At 42.8% G+C, this 14,181-nt stretch overlaps 1 protein-coding gene and 1 pseudogene across 1 annotated transcript in view; one reads left to right on the top strand and one right to left on the bottom strand.

Annotated features, from left to right (window-relative positions):
* The window catches only part of LOC104991809, a 5,425-nt pseudogene extending 3,368 nt beyond the window's left edge, over window positions 1-2,057 (bottom strand).
* Window positions 2,058-8,661: 6,604 nt separating this feature from the next.
* Window positions 8,662-14,181, top strand: part of SPTLC2 (serine palmitoyltransferase, long chain base subunit 2) — a 75,805-nt gene continuing 70,285 nt past the window's right edge. The window contains exon 1 of the mRNA XM_010844391.1: window positions 8,662-8,928. Coding sequence (XP_010842693.1) covers window positions 8,803-8,928 — 126 coding nt within the window. The 5' untranslated portion in view covers window positions 8,662-8,802. The remainder of the gene's footprint in view (window positions 8,929-14,181) is intronic.

Below are 14,181 nucleotides of genomic sequence, written 5' to 3'. Positions count from 1 at the left end.
TAATTGGTCCGAGGCCCCCGGCTGGTCCACAGGAACCGTTTTGTTGCAGCTGGTAGCCTAGCTTCTGGGAAGAGTGCATGTGTGGTTGTGGTCCTGGGGGCCAGTCGTTTGGATGTTGGGGGCAGAGCTTGAAGAGGGAGGAGGACACATGACTGGGCTGGCTCTGGCTATCCAGCTCGGAGTGTGGAGCTGGAGGCCTGTGGTGGGACAGATTGCTGGGGAGGCTGGGCCCCAGGGTGGCCCTGAGGGTAGGAGCCGTACAGACCAGGGTTAGGGAGCCTTCTTGACACTAAGGGGCAGTGATGTTAGTGGGCCATAGCCTAGCCTCACAGTGGGAGGGCCACAGCCCTGCCCGTCTGCATTCCAGCCAGGTGAGCAGTCACCTGTGCCTTTGTCAGGGGAGGGCCAGAGGGCTGAAGCCAGCTGGCTGGCTGACCACCAGTGTTGATGGGGCTGACCCGGATGGCTGAGACCCAGGGTGCCTGTGCATCTGGACAGTGGAGCTTGGCCCATTCTGTGCATCTTCTTGGCCAAACTGGCCGTAGGCTGTCTGGCCACAAGGGCTCTATGCTGTTGAGGCTGGAGGTGCTCCTGGGGAAGGTGGGGGAGGGGTCGGCAGGGAGCTTGGTACCGGGCCCTTGTCGGCTCCATGGGGCGAAGGGGCGGCTGTGGGTCCTGGTTGCCCACCATAGCTGGATGATAACCCTGAGTAGTTGGGCTGGGGCTGCCCAAAAGGCAGCCCTGGTGGAGCTGACCGGTTATCCAACCAGTGAGCCCGACTTGATCTCACCCAGCTCCAGATCCAGGCTTGACTTCATTGCTAACGTCAAGGCTCCTAGGCTCCACTTCCAGTTTCCTTGAAATCTTGTATTAAATAACCTATTACTTGCCCTTTGTTTTGTGATTTTTCTCCCGTGGAAAATTAGTCTTATTTAATGGTGATGAGCATGTTCTCTGTAGTTAGACAAACTTAGCAGACAAACATCTAAATTTTGATTTATGGCCTCTTTGATTTGCTGTCCTTTTAAAAAATGCTAGTTCTGACTTTCCTGCCTTTTTGGGGGGGTCTGTCATCATGTGTATTAATGAGAATGTGGGGAGAGGTTACTTACAGCAGGCAGTTAGAATCTGATGTCCCTTAATACAAAGAAGTAAGTACTTAGGATGTTAAGCCAGGTATCCCTTATCCTAGATAAGATCGTAAGCAGTATTCCAAATGCACAGAATTGATAACGTGGGGAGCCAGTTTTTAAAATTTGCTAAAGCCCTAAAAGTTTTCAGGCTGTGCCAACATACAAAAAACTATTTTAGTAAGTGCAGGGAAAAAGTTCTAAAATATTTTTAACACAGAATCTGTGTCTGTTAAATTTCTTTCAGTTGATAGCAGCTGACTCTCACTGAACAAAAAGGCGACTTATTGTCAAGATGATGAGTATGCAAGCAAAAGGAGGGGTGGGGAGGCGTTGACGAGCCACTCAGAAAAGGGGAAATGACAGGAAGTAACGCAGTGCTGGGAGTTACTCCCTGCGGCGGGTGCGGACCTTTTCCCCAGGATATTGGCGGTCCAGTGCCCTTCAGACTCCTTCACCAATGAAATTTTAAATCCCCGCGTGAGAGAGTTAACAGGTTCATTTTGGCAGAGGTGCCTACCCCTGTGCCAGCCAGTTGGGAGCCAGGAAATCGGGTCCTACTGCACAGGTGTGACCACCAGGCGCCCACCCCTGCTGTGAGGGAATATTCCCAGAAAAGGGAGACTGATGTGACTCTGGTGGCCTTTCCAGTTTGCGGCTACTACAAAGCCAGGGTGGCGAGCACTGCGTTACAGGCGCAGAACACGGTAGAGGTGGGAGAGACCTCAGGGAAGATGTGAGATTTGCGCAGACCCGCCCTGGCACACTATCTCCTGTGACATTCATCTGTCTTACCTTGATGCTTATCTGGAGACAGAGGACTGCTACAGAGATGCGGGTAGTGGGTGACGATAGGAACTCCCGTGCAGAGCACCACTGCCCAGAGCGCACAGGGAGCCGCAGACTGAAATCACGCAGAGCGTACATACTTGGAGTTTGCAAGAGGAATATGGTCATGTGAAAATACAGCTGGCTCTGGAAGCATTTCTTAGTCCATTCCATCTGAGATACTAATCCAGAAATCAGGAGTTTATCCTGATTGCAAGAAAAAAAAATGTGGACTCCCTGCTTTTCAAAATGAGGACACTTCTGGAAATAACACGTTCAGAGTGTGGCATAGCTTGTGTTATGGGCGTAAAGCTCCAAACTATTTTCTCTAGTATGTGTGGTAGGCAGTAAGAGAGGCTAGTACATTGCAGGAAAATTCCAAGAAAAGACCATTTCAGCAGAACTGATTTTTAAGGAACAACACAGCATATTGCTGGAAATGAATAGGGTTCATTTAAAAGACATAACAGTCCTTTGATTGCTGAGGCGTAATGGGTGGTTCATATTGAATTTTAGTTTTTAAAATAGCGTCTGTCCCAAGCTCTCCTCCAGGTGGGCACATTCTGTGGTGCTAAGGCAGGTCCTGTCTCCCTGCTGTCACGTTCAGTGGGAATGTGTGTGTTTGCTTTAAAAGAAATCATGCTTCTGTGATTTTGTGTTTATATCACAAACGTAAGGTTCCATTTTCCAATAATTACTTCCTCATTATTGCTTCATTGCATAGTTGCTTTGTTTGCTTTTATGGGATTCTTGAAACCTCTGCTCAGGATTATTCCTTCTAGTTATTTTACAATGAAATCCCCCTCCTTTTTTTTTCTTTTCTGAAAGGAAAGAGAATGCAATACATTATCCAAATCTTTCTTTTGCTATAAAAGACACTCTTAGGACAATTAGCAAAATCTAAATAAAGTCCATATTAGTACTCTAGCAATGTCCTGATTTTGATAATTGTCCTGTGGTTAGGTAAGAGGATGTCTTTGTTTTTAGAAGTACGCACTGAAGTACTAAAAAATAAAGATACATTATAACTGCTGCTGACTCACAAATGATTCATGAAGAAAATTCCCTATTATTTTCTCTCTCCACACACACACACACACACACACACACACTTCTTTTTTCCTGAACCAGTTGAGAGTAGGTTATATGCATTATGTCCCTTTACCTCTCTCTTAGCTCAAGCTTCTCTAACAAAATACCATAGATAGGGTGGCTTAAACAACAGATGTTTGTTTCTCACTATTCTGGAGACTGGGAGGTCCGAGATCAAGGTGCTGGCAGGCTCAGTTCTTGGGGAGGACCCTCTTCCTGAGGACCCTCTCTTCCTGGCTTGTAGACAGACACTTCTCATAGTATGCTCACGTGGCCTTTCCTCAGTGGGGATCTCTGCCTGCTCTTCTAAGATCAGATGGGCTTCCCTGGTGGTAAAGAATCTGCCTGCCAATGCAGAAGATGCAGGTTCGATCCTTGGGTTGGGAAGATCCCCTGGAGAAGGAAATGGCAACCCACTCTAGTATTATTGGGATTACTGGGAAATCCCATGGACAGGAGCCTGGCAAGCTACAGTCCATGGGGTTGCTAAAGAGTCAGACATGACTTAATGACTAAACAACAACAGTCACGTCAAGGGCCTCCCAGGTGGCACAGTGGTAAAGAACCCACCTGCCAGTGCAGGAGACACAAGAAAGAGTCTCAGGTTAGTTCCCTGGTCTGGGAAGATCCCCTGGAGGAGGAAATGGCAACCTGCTCCAGTATTCTTGCCTGGAAAACCCCGTGGACAGAGGAGCCTGGTGGGCTACAGTCCATGGGGTCACAAAGAGTTGGATATGACTGAACACAGTATCATCAAAAGGGCCGCACCCTTGGGACCTAAACAGATTTATCCCCCAAGGGCCCAGCCTTCAGACACCTTCACACAGAAAGGCTTAGGCCTTTAACATCTGAATGGGGGCAGAGACACCAACACTCAGCCCCTAACATTCTGCCCAAGGCCCTCCTGTGTGTGCTCAGTCTGTCAGTCACACCCAGCTCTTTGTGATCCCATAGACTGTAGCCCACCAGCCACCTCTGTTCTAAAAGTCATGTTTTTTCAGTTCAGTAGCTCAGTCGTGTCTGACACTGCGACCTCGTGGACTGTAGCACGCCAGGCCTCCCTGTCCATCACCAACTCCCAGAGTTCACTCAAACTCATGTCCCTTGAGTTTGATGCCATCCAACCATCTCATCCTGTCTTCCCCTCTCCTCCTACCTTCAATCTTTGAATCAAGCATTAGGGTCTTTTCAAATGAGTCGGTTCTCCGCATCAGATGGCCAAAGTATTGGAGTTTCAACTTCAGCATAGTCTTTCTAATGACTATTCAGGACTGATTTCCTTTAGGATGGACTGGTCGGATCTCCTTGCAGTCCAAGGGACTCTCAAGAGTCTTCTCCAACACCACAGTTCAGAAGCATCAGTTCTTCGGCGCTCGGCTTTCTTTGTGGTCCAACTCTCACATCCATACATGACTACTGGAAAAACCATAGCCTTGACTAGATAGACTTTTGTTGTCAAAGTAATGTCTCTGCTTTTTAATATGCTGTCTAGGTTGGTCATAGCTTTTTTTCCAAGGAGCAAGTGTCTTTTAATTTCATGGCTGCAGTCACCATCTGCAGTGATTTTGGAGCCCAAGAAAATAGTCTGCCACTGTTCCCATTGTTTCCCCATCTATTTACCATGAAATGATGACCAGATGCTATGATCTTAGTTTTATGAATGTTGTGTTTTATGCCAACTTTTTCAGTCTCCTCTTTCACTTTCATCAAGAAGCTTGATGTTTTCAGTCTTCTCTTTCACTTCCATCAAGAGGCTTCATCATGTTTTATGGTGTGTGCTTATAGTCTTGACTTAAAAAATTTTTATTTGCCTTTTTTATTTTAGGAAAAAAAATATTACCATTCAAGGAAATGTATCTTGCTATTAATTGGCATTCTTTTTTTTTTTTAATATACCTAGATATTTATTTTCCAAATATTTTCTTCCATTCCATTGGTTGTCACTTCACTCTGATGATTGTTTCTTTTGCTATGTAGAAGCTCTTTAGTTTGATGCATACCCACTTATTTTTTTTTTTTAGCTTACTAAACCGATTTTATTTTTTAACTTAACAATAATGTATTGATTTTGCCATATATCAGAGTGACCCCTTGATGATTAGTACTAACAGTGTCACACTCTGGTCTGCTCAATGTAAAATCTTTTAACCTGGAGGGAATAAAATGCTAATTTTTTTAATTGCTTTGTTGTCAGTATAATTATCAAGTTAGAATGACTGAAAGGCTTCTTAGGAGCCCTCTTGTGGGGTGAATCCAGAATATAAAATAACCCTGTAAGGGCTTATAGCCTGTGTTACTTGAGAGTGAACTTGATCTCCAGTTCAGTTGAGACCAGAAAGGGTCAGATCTGAGTTCTAGGGGTGTCCTAACATTAATTGGGTAATCTCCGTAAGTTAATCCCTTCTGTGATAGAGCAAAGAGCATAATGTGCATTTTCATTTACAAATATTTGTTGAGCTGCAAGGTGCCAACTTTCTTTAATACAAATAGTAATAAAAGGCCACTTCCCGCTTGACTTGCGGGATCTTAGTTTCCCAACCAGGAATTGAATCCGTACCTGTGGCAGTGAAAACACAAGAGTCCTAACCACTGGACCGCCAGGGAATTCCCAGAAGGAAACATTATTGAGTACTTACTGTTTGTTCAGTTCAGTCGCTCAGTCATGTCCGACTCTTTGCAACCCCATGGACTGCAGCATGCCAGGCCTCGCTGTCCATCACCAGTTCTCAGAGTTTACTCAGACTCACGTCCGTTGAGATGGTGATACCATCCAACCATCTCATCCTCTGTTGTCCCCTTCTCCTCCCGCCTTCAATCTTTCCCAGCATCAGGGTCTTTTCAAATGAGTCGGTTCTTTGCATCAGGTGGCCAAAGTATTGGAGTTTCAGCTTCAGCATCCGTCTGTCCAATGAATATTCAGAGTTGATTTCCTTTAGGATGGACTGGTTGGATCTCCTTGTAGTCCAGGGGACTCTCAAGAGTCTTCTCCAACACCAGTTCTAAAGCATCAATGCTTCAGCGCTCAGCTTTCTTTATATTCCAACTCTCACATCCATACATGACTACTGGAAAAGCCATAGCTTTCACGAGATGAACATTTGTTGACAAAATAATGTTTCTGCTTTTTAGTATGCTGTCTAGATTGGTCATAACTTTTCTTCCAAGGAGCAAGTGTCTTTTAATTTCATGGCTGCAGTCACCATCTGCAGTGATTTTGGAGCCTCAAAAAATAAAGTCAGCCACTGTTTCCCCATCTATTTCCCATGAAGTGATGGGACCGGATGCCATGATCTTCGTTTTCTGAATGTTGTTAGCACTTAATAAATCCTATCCTGAGTGCTAGTTGTACAGTGAACAGAAATCAACCTGGTGCTTTCCCTTATGGAATATTATACACATATTGGGTGATAACACCATTATTTTTATTTGAATCACGTCAGAGTTCACATTTAGCATTCAGATGGTAAAGAATCTGCCTGCAATGTGGGAGACCTGGGTTGGATCCCTGGGTTGGGAAGATCCCGTGGACAAGGAACTGGCAACCCACTCCAGTATTCTTGCCTTAATAATCTTGCCTGGAGAATCCCGTGGACAGAGCAGCCTGGCAGGCTACAGTCCACAGGGTCATAAAGAGTTGGGCACAACTGAGCGACTCACACACACGTGCTTTGACTGAGGCCACGTTATAGAAGTTGCTTCACAGTTGAATCTCAGTTCACTAAAATGCATTTAATTTTATTAAATGAAGCTATGAGAGAATCACACAATATTTCAAAGCAAACTAAGGATTAAACTTCCTACTTCCTGCTCAGTCCAACCAACTGTGTAAATTTACATAGTCTTGCTGGTTTGGGTGTGTCTGAAAATAAAGGCAAATGTCTTTTTTAAAGAGATCCACCCACAGCATTCCTGGCATATGTATCTCCACACATTTGTTAGAGACGTAGGAACTCTGAAATTTGCCTTACTTTTTATTCGTATGTTCTATTGAGAAAAAACAGTTTAAACAATTTCAGAGTTAAAAGGTGAGTTAGGTACTGGTATTCAAACACAGTGTTCTTACAGCAAAATATTTTTATAGTTTTGTTTTTTTTTTAAGGGTCAGGATGTTATTTTTCTTGTGTTTTAAGTGATCTTGATTTTGCTTTGTCCAGCTTAATAGCTTGCTTACATGTTATTACTTTTAAACAATTTTTTAATCTTCAAATATTGACTTATTTTTAACTATTCTATTCTGAACACTTTACAGCTTTGCTCCTGCGTAAAAGTTTACTATGCACTAGATGTTAACACAGACTTCCATCTCTCGGGAAGAGATGGATAAAGACCTAAGTCAGTTTTATGAATAGTTTTCAGAAGTTCTTTAGGCATCAAATTGAATTAGTACCAACAGATTCCATGTATCTTGCCTATGCAAATGTCTTTCCTCCATCAAATATAGTAATTTCTTCCCAAACTGTTCTGACTTGTAGCATTCTAGTAGCTTTCTCAAGCTAACATTCCCAGGATACAGAAATCTAAAATATATTTAGTCCTTGGATCAGGTTGCCTGAGAGGCCAAGAAAGAGTCTTCTATTCCTTTGGAATTCTTCTTAACTCGAGTATAGTGCTCAATTGAAAATATATGTTCCTGGTAAATTGTGATTATAAATTGTGATGGAAAGGGAAGCCTGGCGTGCTGCAGTCCATGGGGTCACAAAGAGTCGGACAAGACTGAGCGACTGAACTGAACTGAAATTGTGATTGACCATCCTCACAGCAGTTGGTTGTTTCAGAGTTAGGATTAAAAGTACATACAAACTACTTCAGTGGAAATTTACTCTAAAGCAACATTTCCATTAAAATTAAACAAAGAGTAAAAAGTTTTCACCTATGGGATCAAAAGTATAGTACCTTGGTGTTTATGTGTTAAAATTTGGATATCCCCAAAAAAGGAAGCTAGGCATAATCTTACAGTGTTTGGAACGAGTCACTAGGTCAGGATGAAGGAGAACAGAATGATTTCAGGACTGTTACTGATCACTCTAACAGTTTTTCCCCTCGTGTTAGATTTCACTTTGCTTTATACAATGCTGGATCACTCTTATGTAAGCATTTGACTTTTGCACATAATTTATTTGTGTTAGCACTAACAACAAAGGCCAGTATAAACTGTGAGTTTTCATAGGGCCTCGTGGTGATAATTATTTGAAATGCTATGGCTTGATGACTTTAAGAATATAAGCTAGTAAAACATTTATGAATGTTTTATTTTATTCTAAAACTGAATTTACTTTTGATTATTTGTAAGCTAATATGCCTGTTTTCAGAACAGGCTTTCTCTTTGTCCATTTCTGTTTTCTTCATTAGAACAAAGAAAATTATGCATTCTCCAACTATACCATTTTAGGATCTCTTTCATAAAATAAAACGATAGAAATCAGTGTTAAGTGTTTTTCTTAGACAGTCCTTCTTCCCTTGTTTCTCTTTGCTGTTCATCTAAAATATATGTAACTTGAAACTTATTTCCATTGAAAAAAATTGTGCCCTGCTTAGAACTTAGTGGATGTTTGGATTTTTTTTTTTTTTTTTTTGACAATTACTTAGAGAATTCTGAAGGTTACACATCTGTCGGGACTCAGATTTTAAGTAGTAATCTTTTGCTTACCATGACTGAAATAAACATTTTTAACTTCCCTTTTAGATACATCATGTTACAGAAAATGGAGGACTGTATAAAAGACCCTTTAATGAAGGTTTTGAAGAAACACCAATGCTGGTTGCTGTGCTTACTTATGTGGGGTATGGTGTCCTCACTCTCTTTGGATATCTTCGAGATTTCTTGAGGCATTGGAGAATTGAAAAGTGTCACCATGCAACCGAAAGAGAGGAACAAAAGGTAATTGTCAGTCTTTGATTCTGTAAATGGAAGCCTCTTATCTTGCTATTTTCACTGATTTTTTTTCTCTAGGCATTGGGTATACATTAAAATTTTAAAAAGTAATAATAATCTAGATGCAGTTAGATGAAAACATTCCACAAGGAAAGTGAGGACAAGAAATCAGAGGATCTAACATAATTTCATCATCACAAAAATCTATACTTACTTAATGGCTAAGAAAGCTGCAGTTCACAGGTTAAGCAATGTTTCCCAAGATGTGTGATGTTAGAACTGGCTTGTGGAGACGGGTCTGTTCACAGTACCGTATGGTGTCCCAAGTCGTGTACAGTCTTCAGGAAAGATCGTGTTCTTCAGAACACGTGTTGTGTTTTGTCATAGATGTGTTGTACACTCCTGTCTTGTTCACAGGTCGCCTCTACTCCCCAAAACACAGACCCTCAAGCAGAATGTGACTGAGCTACTCTGTTTCCATGGAAGGCAGTCTTGTTTTAGTCATGGTAAACAGAGATGTAATGCTTGTCTCTGGGGAGGAGACCGTCTTCCCCTCACCTCACTTTTCTCTGCATACTCCTTTGTGCCTCTGTAGTGAAGTATAATATACATGTATTATCTGCTCTTTAAAAAATTGTTGTAAATCAGCTATACTCCAATAAAATACAAACAAACAAAGCCTAAGGTGTCTTGTACTAAGGAACAACAGTATGTTTTTTCTCAAACCAAAACTTCCGTTATGGGCATTTTTTAAGTTTTTCGATTTTATTATTTTAAATGATAAAAGATTTTCTTTTTCCCATAATAAATGTTTTTTTTTTCCTTTTTCCATTGAAAAAAATAAGTAAATAGAATCAGAGTGAAATAACGTCCGATCTTGCAAAAAGCAAACTTGAGTGTTCTCGCATGGGAAGTATGGAGAGGGTGGCCCTCCAGGCCAGGGCATGTGCTCGATCAGAGAAGGGATTCGGAAGTTGGGCGCTTGTGGCCCACCGAACCTCTCACTTTCATGGGGCGGCGTAAGAGGAGCGAGGCAGACGTGGCGGCGGTGAGACCAGCACTGAGAGGGGACAGTGATACTGGGAGTAGATGGCGAGACGCGGGGAGGGGAATAAAGCGCCAGGAAACACGGGGGAGGAAAGGGCGTCCTCAGCTCCTAGGAGACGGAAACCAGTCAGCATGGAGATTGGGGATCCTGAAACTGGGAGAGCTGAGGAGCCAGGCCCTCTTCTCTCAGTCAACCATGCTGTCCCCTCCCCAGCCCTAGAGCCACAAGCTGCCCTTCCTTGTTGCCCTAACTGACGCAAGCAAAACCCTGCTTTCTGAACTCTAGAACTCATTCTGAATGCCAGCCTAGAAAGTGCATGTGTGAGAAGCTGTGTTTGAATGTTTGGTAGGCAGCGAGAGGTCCTAGGCAGTTTTGAGCAGGGGAGTGACTGGAGAGTGTGCACAGCTGGTGTGTGCTTTCACAGTGTGATGGAAGAACAGATGAACCCGTGGGATGCATCTGAACTCCTTTGTGAAGGAGGACATTGTCTTCGGAACTTGTTTCACGTCTCCAGAGGGTAAATTGACTGTTTGGAAGCATTGGGACTGCCTGTGTGTGTACTTCACTTTGTGTAGAAGGATTGGAACACGTAGATTTTCTTCTTAAATCTGATTCTGTTGAGGAAACACAAACACTTCAAAATCATAGGCCTTTGCAAAGCACCGTGCAGGTAAATAGTACTTGGATTATATGCAGACGTAGAACAAAAAAGTAAGCTGAGTAGCACAGAGTGAATCAGGAAATAATTCTTGAAGGAAGTAACGGGAGGAAAAAAAAGAAAAAGGAAGTAACGGGAGGAAGTATGTAGAACAGAGGGGACATTTACCTATAGAGTTTGTTCATGGGACGACCGTACTCAGTCATTCAAATCCATTTCAGTAGGATTTTCATAGTAGATGGCATTAGCAGCTAAAACCTGAATTCTGCCATTTTCTTGTAACGGTTCAGCTTTTAGAAGGGAAGGAAGGTTTCTTTGGCTTTATGGTAGATCGTGTGCGTCTTCTTATGCTGGATTAGATGTAGTGAGAGGGATAGGCCATTTTTAAAGTGTTGGCACCGGAAAGAGGGGAGGGAAAGTGCTTGCTTAGGATCGTAAAATGCAAATATAATGTTGTTACTTTCTTATTTTCCTGAGTGAGTGGTGCTTGTAACCACATCCTTATTTTTTCCCTCATTCCATTACAAAAGAGAGCCTCTTAAACTATTTATGTTAGTTCTTCTTTCTATGTTGCTTTGGGTAGAAATGAACCACACAGTCATGCTAGTAAAGGTGAGTTTTGCATAGGGGTGTTCTGTTTTACATAACTTGCATAAAATTGTTGGAATTCTTTACTGCTTGATTCTCTGTTACTAGTGGTGTTTTGGATGAAAATGTTTTTTTCTCAGTCTGATTTCTTTATTATGTGAAGTGAAGCTAGTAGTCAGAAACATGTATGTGATAGATAACAGTAAAAGCTTGAGTTAATAAAAATGTTCCAACATCTAAATAGGAAATACCCAGAAGTCAGGGGCAAATCATGGTGGGTAGTTACCACACGGGCTTCCCTGGTGGCTCAGCGGTAAAGAATCTGCCTGCAGTGCTGGAGACTCAGGTTCAGTCCCTGCATCAGGAAGATTACCTGGAGGAAGAAGTGGCAACCCACTCCAGTCTTCTTGTCTGGAGAATCCCCATGGACAGAGGAGCCTGGCGGGCTGCAAAGAAGCGGCCCCAGCTGAGCGACTAAGCGCAGCACATCGCCAGTTAACAATGTCGGGATAGTTCGAAGTGAACAGTGAAGGGACTCAGCCATATATATGCTTGTATCAGTCTCCTCCAAACTCCCCTCCCATCCAGGCTGCCACATAACACTGGGCCAGAGTTCCGTGTGGTCTACAGTAGGCCCCTGTTCGTTATCCAACACTTTTTTTTCTTCTAATGCTTGTTTATTCATTTAATTTTGTCTGTGCTGGGTCTTCGTTACCGTGGGAGCTGCTGTCTTCTAGTTGCAGTGCTCGAGCCTCTTGCTGTGTGGCTTTTCTTGTTGGGGAGCACAGGCTCTAGGGCTTTAGGGCTTTAGTAGCTGTGGCACGTGGGCTCAGTAGCTGCAGCTCAGGTTCCAGAGCACGGGCTCAGTTGCCCGGCAGCATGTGGGATCTTCCCTCATCAGGGATCAAACTTGTGTTTCCTGCGTTGGCAGGTGGATACTTTACCACTGAACCTCCAAGGAAGTCCCCTGCTGTTTTGTTTTTTTTTTAAACAGCTTTATTGAGATATAATTCATATACCATGAAGGGCACCTGTTTAAAACGTACAGTTGAATGATTTTTATTACTATTTACAGAAAACATACAGCCAGCACCATAAGCTAATCTTAGAGCGTTTTCATTATCTGAAAAAGGAACCCATATGCAATAACAATCTCCCTTCCTCCCTCACCCCACGCTTAGTAGCCACTAATCTACTTTCTGTCTCTAAACATTTCATATAAATGGGATCATACATAATGTATGATAATGTATAATTTTTTGTGTCTGGCTTCTTTCACTTGGAATGTTTTTGGAATTCATCCATGTATAAAAAGTGAAAAAAAGTGAAAGTGTTAGTCGCTCCATTGTGTCTGACTCTTTGCAACCCCATCGACTGTGCCCACCAGGCTTCTCTGTCCATGGGGTTCTCCAGGCAAGAGTACTAGAGTGGGGTGTCATTCTCTTCTCCAGGGGATCTTCTCGACCCAGGGATTGAACCCGGGTCTCCTGCATCACAGGTAGATTATTTACTGTCTGAGCCACCAGGGAAGCCCCATGGTGTAGTATTTCAATTATTCATTTTTTTTTTGCTAAATCACATTTCATGGTATAGAATAGTTGTCTGTTTTTATTTTTTCTAGGGATTTCTCACTGGGCATCTAAATCTAGAATAAACCACAGAAATGTCACCACTTTCCCCTTTTGCACTAGTGATGTTACTAGGTTTGCAAGAGTTTCCCTGTCACCTATTAGGCTTTTTTGTTTATAGCAACAATGTAGCTTTTTTTAGAAAGTTTTTTTGACTTTTGAATCTTGAGGTCTCTGTTTCGTTATTTAGCTGTTCTTTGCATTCAGCAGTTTGAAACTGTTTTTACTGTTAACTCAGGATGTGGAAGTTTAAAAAACAGGTGTCCTATCCCCTATGCTCAGTCATTCCAAGTTTAAATTGAGTATCGTTGCAGTGTCAAACTGGCAAACCGATTTCAAAATGCTTATTATGATAAAGTTTAAAAACAATAATAAAATTCATAGGTCCCAGAGATTGCCTGTAAGCCCTCAACAGCTCTTAGATCCCAGTGTAAGAAACCATGTTGAGGTTTCCTTAGATTTCAAGCTATATTTTGGTTTTGTTGCTTCTCATTAGAACCTTTGGAAAATGCCTTAACATCTTTGGTAGTAGATGACTGAAAATGTAAAAGAACAGTCTTCTCTACCTAAGTGTGGCTGTCCAGGCTGTCCAGTAGAGCTGGTCATGGATAACACAGGCCAGTGCTCTGCTCCTGGTCACTGCACAGTCAGTGCTGGCGTCTGGGATTCCTGAGTCAGCTTGGCCTCAGTTTGTCCTATATCACATCATTGCAAGTAGCATAGATGGTTATTTCTCCCATCTCAGGAAAAAACCTTCTCTCGATCCTTTCTCCTCATTTACGGCTCCTTTCTTCTTTTAAAGCAGAGTTCTTCAATGTAGCAATGTCTTTCTTTCTGCTTTCCACTGAACCCACTCCAGTCCAGATTTTGCCCCAACACTTCAACTGAAACGACTCCCATATTGCAACGTCTTAGTCCTTCTGTCTTCGTCCTGTTTGGCCTCTCAGCATTTGACCCAGTTGGTCACTCCCTCCTTCTGAAGCATTTTGCTCACTTGTTTCCTAGACCCGATTGCCTGTTTTCCCCCTGTCTTTCTGGCTGTTTTCTCTCATCCTCTCCTGCTGCATCCTCGTCATTTGCCCACCTTCTCAGTGTGGATGTAGGTGTGGCACAGGCTTCATGCTTAGTCCTCTTCTCCTCTCATCTGTACTCACTCTCTTGGTGATTTCATCTGCTGTTTTGGTTTTCAGTGCCCCTCTGTACGACGAGAATGTCTAAATACATGTCTCTAGCACTGTCTCCTTCAGTGGGCTCTGCACTGTGTAGGTAGCTGCCCACTTGGCATCTCCACATAGGCCCCGCAAACTCTGCTTGTCTAAAACTGAGCTGACATACCC

Source organism: Bison bison, unplaced genomic scaffold (assembly GCF_000754665.1).
Source record: "Bison bison bison isolate TAMUID 2011002044 unplaced genomic scaffold, Bison_UMD1.0 scf7180017864201, whole genome shotgun sequence".
Taxonomy (NCBI): Eukaryota; Metazoa; Chordata; class Mammalia; order Artiodactyla; family Bovidae; genus Bison; species Bison bison.
This window is presented reverse-complemented; position numbering and strand designations above follow the sequence as displayed.